Source organism: Impatiens glandulifera, chromosome 2, assembly GCF_907164915.1.
Source record: "Impatiens glandulifera chromosome 2, dImpGla2.1, whole genome shotgun sequence".
Lineage (NCBI taxonomy): Eukaryota > Viridiplantae > Streptophyta > Magnoliopsida > Ericales > Balsaminaceae > Impatiens > Impatiens glandulifera.
Genome location: NC_061863.1, coordinates 37032525 through 37042951, shown reverse-complemented (window position 1 = coordinate 37042951; position 10427 = coordinate 37032525). Strand labels below are relative to the sequence as shown.

The 10427-nt window shown below is 39.5% G+C and overlaps 1 protein-coding gene across 1 annotated transcript; it reads left to right on the top strand.

The window, feature by feature from the left end:
* The first annotated feature begins 1946 nt into the window (after nt 1–1946).
* Nucleotides 1947–2762, top strand: LOC124924619. Its single transcript, XM_047464632.1, has one exon. The coding sequence runs from the start codon at nt 1947–1949 to the stop codon at nt 2760–2762; it is 816 nt and encodes a 271-aa protein (XP_047320588.1).
* The last annotated feature ends 7665 nt before the right edge of the window (nt 2763–10427 follow it).

Sequence of the window (10427 nt, the reverse complement as noted above, 5' to 3'; positions counted from 1 at the left end):
GCTTGCTTTCTTTTCTTATTTTATTTTATGACTTGAGTTTGTGATTTTATCCATAACACTTAGGATTTTAATAAAATAACTCATTCTTATTTTACTCATCATTTTCTACATGTTATACATTGTGAATGGGTAAATTGAGCGTCTATCGCGTGTTAGGAATTATGTGCATACGAGCAATGCATTGCTTGTTTTATTTGTTAAAGGGGTTCGAACTAAGTTTGTTCTCTTGAACACGTCATACTCATATTCATCATCGTTTACAATGACTAACCCACCAAGAAGGTTCAATGAGTCAGTCATCTAAAGCTAAACGATCTTCGTGATAAACTGATACAATTGGGGCAACAGTTTGAAGACCTCACCACATAAATTGAAACTTACGCGACAATCAAACCCCTTTTCATTCATGATCGGGGGGAACTAAATGATTGACATGACGTACTAGAAGGAATGCACGAACTCTTCCGTGAAAGCAAGCCAGGATTAAGGAATAACTCTGAAGACAACGCATACACAAGACCTTCTAAGCAATTCAGGTCAAAAGAGTTAATCCACATAGAATTTGATAGTGAAGATGTCACGGATAGCGAGGAGGAAGATTCGTACTTCACGAAACATGCATTCGCTAAAAACATTTCGAACATAAAATCTACCATTTCTGAATTTCATTCACATGCAAAATATTATTTTTATAATTCTAAGTATGTGGGCACTTTGAACAATGATTTTAACAATGAAGAAGAAACTTTTGACTATATGCCTTCCGACGAAATGTTTAAATCAGAAATGACCTATGAGATGAGGCAATATTTAGATAAAGAAGAGGAGAATTTTTCCACTACAGAAGAAACAATTTAAATAAATCTTAACACAGATGAAGATCCTCAAATTGTTTTAATTGGAAAAAGTTTAAATGATTTAGAACGAGAAAATTTAACTAAACTTTTAAAAGCAAACAAAGACGTTTTTGCATGGTCTTATAAAGATATGTCAGGCATTGATCCAGAAATTATCCAAAACCGTATACCACTTTACGAAGACGCAAAACTGGTAAAATAGAAGCTCCGAAGAATGAAGGCAAACATCGTGGACAAGATCAAAGAGGAAGTTTAGAAACAGCTCGACGCATGATTCCTCAAAGTGGTAGATTACCTAGAATGGATCGCTAATGTAGTCCCATTCGCGAAGAAATATGGAAAGATCCGAGTGTGTGTAGACTATCGGGATGTCAACAAAGCAAGCCCTAAAGAAAGCTTTCCACTATCACACATTGACGTGCTAGTGGATCATGCAACATGCCATCAACTCCTATCATTCATGGACGGATTCTCAGGCTACAACCAAGTACTGATGGCTCCATCACAGAAGTCGGAACATTTTGTTATCGAGTCATGCCTTTCGGGCTGAAGAACGCAGGAGCAATGTATCAATGAGCTGCCACAATTATTCTTCGAGATATGATCCACAAGGAAGTAGAAGTCTATATCGATGATATGATTGTGAAATCAAAAGATCGAGAAGGGAACGTCCAAAATCTTGACAAATTCTTACAACGCATCAGGAAGTTCCAACTTAGGCTCAACCCAAAGAAGTGCACATTCAGAGTGACAGCAGGAAAGATGCTAGGCTTCCTGATCACACAAAGAGAAATTGAGGTTGATCCGAGCAAGATAGAAGCGATCACGACATTGCCACCTCCACGAAGCGAGAAAGAAGTGCGAGGCTTTCTAGGAAAGATCCAGTATATAAGTCGATTCATAAAAAAGTTGACTATGACATGTGATCCTTTGTTTAAACTTTTAAGGAAAAATGAAAGATTTGTCTGGGATGACGCATGTTAGAACGCATTCGAGAAGATAAAGGGATACCTCAAGAATCCTCCTATTCTGATACCAACAAGACCAGGCGTACCGCTAATACTATACTTAATAGTCACCAAAAACGCAATGGAAAGTCTACTAGCCCAAGAAAACGAGGAAAAGACAGAAGTCGCAATCTACTACATAAGAAAGCGCATGATAGGATACAAACTTAATTATTTTCCCATAGAAAATGTGTGTTGGGCCCTAGCTTGGGTCACCAAGAGACTAAGGCATTATATGCAAGCCCACACAGTCAAGTTAGTATCAAGACTCGATCCAATTCATCATTTATTCCAGAAAATGCTTTTGTCTCCGAGATTAACTACGTGGATGATGATGATGATATCAGAGTACGACATCGTGTACATAGTTCAAAAATCTATCAAGGGGAGTGTTGTATCAGATTTCCTCGCAGACCAACCAATCAAAGTTGAAGACGACGAGGAGTTAACATTCCCAGACGACGAAGTGATGCCTATTAACTCTACAACCTGGAAGTTACTATTCGATGGAGCTTCAGGCAAGAAAGGCTATGGCATCAGAATACTACTTATCGATCATGTGGGAACATACAACCCAATCTCAGTCAAGCTCGAATATCCCGTGATGAACAATGAAGCAGAGTATGAAGCATGCATCTCTAGCTTAAAGATTGCTCATGAAAAAGAAGCGAGATGTCTAGAAGTAGTAGGAGACTCAAACTTAGTCATTTCACAAACTAATGGTGAATGGCAAGTCAAAGGAGAGAACCTCAAATCTTACCATCAACACTTATTGACTCTAATGACTAAGTTTGAACATGTGACATTCACGCATGCTCCGAGAAGTCAGAATCAATTTGCAGATGCTTTGGCCATGTTAGAAGCCATGACACAAATCCCAGAAGGAATCAAAATCTAGCCTTTAAAGATTCGTTAGAAATAGAAACGAGACTTCGAGAAGAAGACAATTTCCAAAACCGAAGTGGCGCCCAAACCTTGGTTCGAACCTCTATAGAAGTACGTTGAGCATGGAGAATATCCTTCAAAGTTCTAAAAGAATGAGAGGAGAGCTTTATGCCAATACACAACCAACTACGTGTTACTCGCAGGAAAGCTATATCGATGCTCTTTAGATGGTCAGAACATGCTATGCATCGACCAACCTCAAGCATGAAAGATCATGGAGGAAGTACACGTAGGAACATGTGGCCCAAACATGAACGGATCAGCACTCGCCAAGAAGATCCTTCGCTTTGGCTATTACTAGCAGAACATGGAACACGAATGTGTAGAATATGTTAAGAAGTATCATCAATGTCAAGTTTACGCGAACTTGAAACACACCCCAACATCTTTATAGTACAACATGACCTCACCATGGCCATTCTCGACATGGGAAATAATATCATCGGAAAAATCTATCCTCACGCTACAAACGGACATGAATTCATCCTTGTAGCTATCGACTATTTCACAAAGTGGGTCAAAGAACAATCATACAAGGTGCTCAAGTCATCACATATTGCCAAGTTCATACGCAACAATATCATTGCACGCTACAGAGTTCCTCAAGCCTTGATCACAGACAATGGTGGACACTTCCGAGGAGAAATACTCAAAGTACTAGATGAATACAAGATTGAACACTACAAGTCCTCACCTTATCGTCCTCAAACGAATGGCACAATAGAAACAGCCAACAAGAACATCATCACCATCATAAAAAAGATGACTCAGACATACAAGGATTGACACGAAAAGATACCATACGCCCTTTGGGGCTACAGAACAACCATTCGAACGTCAATAGGAGAAACGCCGTTTTCATTGGTCTACGGAATGGATGTAGTGCAACCTATCAAAATCAAAGTCCCCATTCTAAGAGTTTTACTCGAGACGCAAGTAGTGGAAGAAGATTGGTTTAAGTCACGGTACGACCAACTATCTCTTATGGAAGACAAGAGGTTAAACATGTTATGTTATACGCAAGCATACTAGATAAGAATGACCAGAGCTTTCAACAAGAAGGTGAAACCTAGAAACATTCAATAAAGTGATTTTGTCCAAAAGAAGAACTTACAGATACTAGACCCTAGAGGGAAATTCCAAACACCATGGGAAGGAACCTACCTCGTCAAGAAGGTCTTTTTAGGCGGCGCCACGAGATTGACCACCTTGGACGGAGAAGAACTCTCAACACCCTTCAATGTCGACATACTCAAAAGATACTTTGTCTAAAGCATGCGTGTTGAATCCCATACAACTAAAGTTCATAACTCACAAGTTGTGAACTACGTAAGACGTTATCTCTCTCAAGAGTACGTAGGCAACCCATAAAGAGTGCGGTCACCACTGTCAATTATCGAATGAAGTTGATAGGATCGGCATAATCGATAGAGACGGGGGTCTGACTATTGATAACTGCTTCGGATAAACGAGTTGATAGAAATCCTGTTAAGGATTAATATCACTTTCTATTCTTCATAAACCCTTGAAAACTCTGGAAGCGATTCAAGTGCGGAAACGTTTGCTCAGGTTTGAAACTAAGAACCAATGAGAGAATGAAGGACAAAATGTAAATGACACAGCAGTTTGTTTATGGATGTTAGGAGCAAACTCTCCTACGTCACACCTTCTTCCAACCACTGAAAGGATTCACTATACGTTTCTTAGAATCAAATATAGTTGCAAGTCTAACTCACTATTGAACAGAACAAATTCTATTCAACTAACAGTATATTGAAGAATATCACTCAACTAGACAATATTTTGATTCTAACTCTCTCTTGATGTACACATAGTAAGCAAGAAAGCAGATCTCAAGATTGTACATGTAGTAAATCTTTCGTATGCGTATTTCTCAGTGTTCAGCATTTGTGTCTTGTTCTTCTTCCGTTGTCCTTGTAGATCTTTAAATAGAGAGCAGGCACCAACGGTTTAATTTTCTATAATGACACGTGGCGAACTTCCATTGGAACGTCTCTATAGTACACAGGTACAATAGACTCTGAGCACTAGGATCGTGGTCGTACCAATCTGGTAGTGCGTCTAATATTCTTCTAGGATTGTCCTGCAAGAAACAAGTAGTGGGAAGAATATTTGCTTACGTGACATTAGTTAGTTGGTTGCAACTGGCTGTCGTACTACTCTACACTGAAAAGTGGAGCAGGAGTATCATACATCTAGTTGATCGTGGGTAGATGGATGCTAGTTTACAACAACTACTTAAGCATGGCATAAGACGTTTTTCACTTAGACTGACAAGTCTAATGAAGTTAGATGCCCACGTCTAATAGTAGGATCCATTAGACCACCTAGTCTAATGGGATTACATGGCACGTCTAATTACGGTTCCCTTCAGACTAATCTGAAGGACTTAGACTACACATCTAACTATCATCTGTTAGACGACGTCTAACTACGTATCCCTTCAGACTAATCTGAAGGAGTAAGACTGCACGTCGAACTACGTATCCGTTAGACTGCACGTCTAACTATGTATCTATTAGACTACACGTCTAACTATGTATCCGTTAGACTGCACGTTTAACTACGTATCCGTTAGACTACACGTCTAACTACGTATCTGTTAGACTACACTTCTAACTATGTATCTATAAGACTGCATGTCTAACTACGTATCCGTTAGACTACACGTCTAACTATGCATCCGTTAGACTCCATTTCAAACTACGCCTGTTACACTGCACGTCTAACTACGTCTCTATTAGACTACACGTCTAACTACATATCTGTTAGACTGCACGTCTAACTACGTCTGTTAGACTGCACGTCTAACTACGTATCTATTAGACTGCACTTCTAACTACGTATTTTTTAAACTGCACATTTATCTACGTATCTGTTAGACTGCAAGTCTAACTACGTATCTGTTAGACTGCACGTCTAACTATGTATCCGTTATACTGCACGTCTAACTATGTCTGTTAGACTACACGTCTAACTACGTCTCTATTAGACTGCACGTATAACTACGTATTTGTTAGACTCCATGTCTAACTACGTCTATTAGACCGCACATCTAACTCCGTATCTATTAGACTGCACGTCTAACTACGTATCTGTTAGACCGTACATCTAACTACGTATCTATTAGATTGCACGTCTAACTACGTATCTGTTAGACTTCACGTCTAACTACGTATTTGTTATACTACACATCTAACTACGTATCTTTTAGACTACACGTCTAACTACGTATCCGTTACACTGTACGTCTAATTATGTGTGTTAGACTGCACGTCTAACTACGTCTCTGTTAGACTGTACGTCTAACTACATATCTGTTAGACTACACGTCTAACTACGTCTGTTAGACTGCACGACTAACTACGTCTCTGTTAGACTGCACGCCTAACTACGTATCTATTAGACTGTACGTCTAACTACGTATTTGTTAGATTGCACGTCTAACTACGTCTGTTAGACTATACGTCTAACTACGTATCTATTAGAGTGCGCGTCTAACTACGTCTGTTAGACTACGCGTCTAACTACGTATTTGTTAGACTGCACGTCTAACTCAATGCATATAATGGTTAATCAGTTTAATGAACCTCATTTAGACTTAGTCTAATATAACATGTTTTCGATACACCTTCACCAAAAACAATTAGACGGCTTAGTTTATGTTTTAAACCAACTTATCATCAAAATTCCACTAGTCGGAATACTTTGACCCTTAGTTAAAATAATTTGACCCAACAATTTCCCCCTTTTTGATGATGATGTTAAAACTTTGCATAGTTTAATAGATAAACATCCATCCAATAGAAGAAAAAGTCAAACTTGTTCACCAATCTTATAGATATAATTTCCAAAAACCAATATTCAGAAGCCAAGTTTAAAGAACCAAGTTCACAAACTAACAGAAGATAGTTTAAGAGAAAAGAGATTATTGATCTTCCCGTTTCACGAGTGGGTCGATTTTGGGTAGCGAGATCCTTGACAGCTGTATTCTTCACCAGTTAGAAGGTTTCGAAACGGAGGGAGAGAACGACCACGACGACCACTTCCACCACTTCTGCCGCCACAATCACCTCCACTATTTCTACCATCGCGATCGCCGCTACGACCTCCGCCTCTTTTGATTGGCCTATCGTTATCATCACTAATTGGGTTTCGCTTTGATCTGGTTCCTGTTGAAATACCACCACCTCTTCTGCCGATATTGTCATCGCCTTTAGTAATGAGATTCTTCTCTTTCTCGGCAACAACCTTAACATCTTCTTCAGCCTGAATCTTCCTTGCAAAAGAATCATCCTGTTCTAACCTCTCAGCATCATCTTTAATCATATTACCTTGAATCTCAACCATCTGATTTCGAAGTAAGCTAATTACATCCATAACATCATTATGGAGTTCAACGAAATTTTCCCTGTCGCAATCGTTCAACTCGATTTGTCGTTCGAAGAAGTTCTTTTCAAATTTGGTGTATTTCTTGTTGTCGGTATGAATGTCATACATGTTCCTCTTCAGTGTCTGCTCCATCTCATTATGGGTTTTCAGAAGATCAACAAATTCCTTCTTGTTTGCTTTCTGAGTGTTCATAATCTTTACCATGTTGGATTCCATTACAAACATATTCTTCTGAAGTGTTCCCATCAATGTTGTCATAGACTTCATAAGCTTTGTACCACCAACAGATGATCCTTCATTAGTTGAAATCTCTTGAGAATCTGTTGGAGCGGTCTGAATGGGACTGATATGGGTGTGAACTTGCATGGACTACTCGGGTCCATCCTTCTCTGAATCACTTTCAGATTTTTCTTCTTCTTTATTATCAACAAAATCTTCACGTACCATGTGAACCGGACCTGGCAACTTCTGAATGATGAGAAAGATTGACAACATCATCATGAATATTTGCAACAGTGATATCGGGAAACGGTCGAGGCTTGGGTGATCTTAGAATGAAACATTGAGATAACGGAAGCCCTACTGATGATTTATTATTTTTTGCTTGTTCCCCCTCAGATGAAGAACTCTTCTCTGATTCCTTGTCTTTTGTGGGTTTCCCTCAGATATAGCTTCATTAGGCTGACTTACTTCAGCCTCCTTTTCTAGAGATGCCTTTACTTGGAGAACGTACCTGAAAACTGTAGAAATGTAATCTTGCATAATCTCGTCTAGTCTTTTCAGATCTTTCTCCTATGCCTTAGCATTCCTCTCAAGAGGATTGAAATTAGCTCTTTTGGCTTGAAGAATTAGAAAGAGGGCTCTTCCTCTCAAATTTGTTTCAACTAGCTCTTTTCTCTTAAGAGCTTCATAAACTTCCGATGTCTTGGCCCATTTTAGGACTCTCTTTTCAGTGCTGACTAGCTTCAATCATTGACTGCTTATACCTTTATCCTTGATGACCTCATCATACTTAATAGACATTCTGTTCAAGACCCAAGTATCAAAGATCTCGATCTTTTCAGCAGCATTTATATTGGCCTGATCCATCATAAGGTTGACAATGTAGGTTGCTTAAGAAACCTCCTCTTTATAATTGGTTACAACATTCTTCCATTTTCCAATAACCTCCACAGGCTTTGGAGTATGCTTTGGTTCCCCAAACGTGATTCCAACAGCCTTTCTTGTGGAACGCATTAACTCATGAGCAGAAAGGGGTCTAGCAAAGAGTCCTGGCGTGGGTTCTGACTGAACAAGCTTTCTAGTCACTACGGACTCTATTAGAACAGGGTTGGAAACAAGATGCTCTATGAATGGCATAGAGAGAGCCTTTTCAGATGCATCACCAGCAGCAAGGGTAAGAACTACACCTTACTCTATTCAAGAGATATTGTAGCATCAGCAGCTACAAGATCGGGTTGACAGACAGGAGATGGAGTCCTGTCAAGATTTTCAGTATTTGGACCAACGGATCAACAGTTGACCCGTTAGTAGATTCCTCAACAGGAATAAAAACATACTTATCTTGTTCCAACTCGGGAACATTAAATTTAGGCACTTCGGCCTGAGATTGGAAAGGGGTTACCTTCGATGATGATTTTATAAACTTAGATGCCCTGTGCGCCTTTAATTTATCTCTTCTTGAAACAGAGAACATGGAGGGCTTTCTTAACTGACTCACAGCTGGAGATAGGTGGGACATGGGAATAGCAGTAAGTTCGACGGGACCTTGCTTCACTCTAGAATTGACTAATCTAGAGTCCTTCTTCGAAGATCTCTTAAGACTAGTGGAACTAGCCTCTGATTCATTGACAGTGTTTGATCTTTTGGCTCCTGTAGACAAGATAGAAGCCGCTGAATGTTTGGAACGAGTAACAAACCTTCCTCATGTCTGTTGGCTTGATCCTCCCGAGAACGATTCCTTGTTATTCTTCATTTGGACGAGGGTGTTAGCAACAGTGAAGACATTATACACCCGGGTAGAGTTGATCAGCTTAGAATCCCCCATGGGGACCCCTAAATGTTCCAACAGACGACTTAGTTGAGAAGCAAAGTTTACACTTTCTTTGTTCTCCATATTGATCATAGAGCATAGGTTCAGGTACAAAGTTGAGGCCTAGTTGACCTGAATCCCTTTGGAAATAGCCGACATATAGTCAAAACGGTCTTGACTATACAGATGGAAAGAGCCTGCCTTCCCTTGAAGCGCTTTAGCTACCACATCATTCAACAAAATAAACTAGGGTTTAAGAACCTTCTTACTCCTGTTTAGTCGAATCTTCTAGCCGTCGACTGAGAAAACCGTCTTCATTTCTTCCGTGACTTCCGATGGCAGATTCAATTTGAAAGTGTGCCCCTTTGACGGAAGTTCAATGAACTCCGCATAGGATGCTTCATTGAAAGAGACTTATGTATCATTCACCGTTGCCGTAATGGAATCGCCGACCATCGTCGCCGATTTGAAGAATTCCCTGACTTCTTTTTCGTGGAATATGAACGGCCCGCCAAGGTACTTCCCAAGACCGGAATATTCAAGGGATCGGAACATGTCGACCACATTTTGCTGATCGAACGTATAGACGGAAGGGAAAATCGACCTGTAGAGTACAATGACCAAGTGTGATTCTCTTGTTGACCATTTTGAAAGAATACGAACAGACACAAGATGAACAAGGGTTTCTTAAAGAGAAAATCGAACAAATCTAGGGTTATTAAGAGATTTTGAGAGAGAAAATTTTTCAATCTCATGCAGAATGTCCTTATATAGACTCCTAATAGTTGCCTAGGATAAATGTCATATTTCCTAAGGGTATGGCCCATCAATTAATATTAGATGTCCTTTCCAAAAAGTCATCATTAATTTGGGGTATATTAGTCATTCTCTCTTAACTTGAAAGACATGTGTCTTCATGTTATTTGGAAATGACTATGTTTTTGTTTGAGCGGGAAAATTAGATATCACATCACGTGGGACAGCTGTCCTTGATCGGTCTATACACACGTAGTTAGAAGTTTTTCTTACTCCTACAATTATGAGATCTAAATTTCTATTAGAAGCAAGGTCTTATAAACTTCTAACGTCTATTAGACGTTGACGTCTAATTACGCATGAACATCACGTATTAGACATGTGTTTTGTTAGGCATGAGCATCCAACTACTCTTGT

Coding starts and splice junctions, on each gene's coding strand:
- LOC124924619 (XM_047464632.1), top strand. CDS start 1,947: ATGGAAAGTCTACTAGCCCAAGAAAACGAGGAAAAGACAGAAGTCGCA.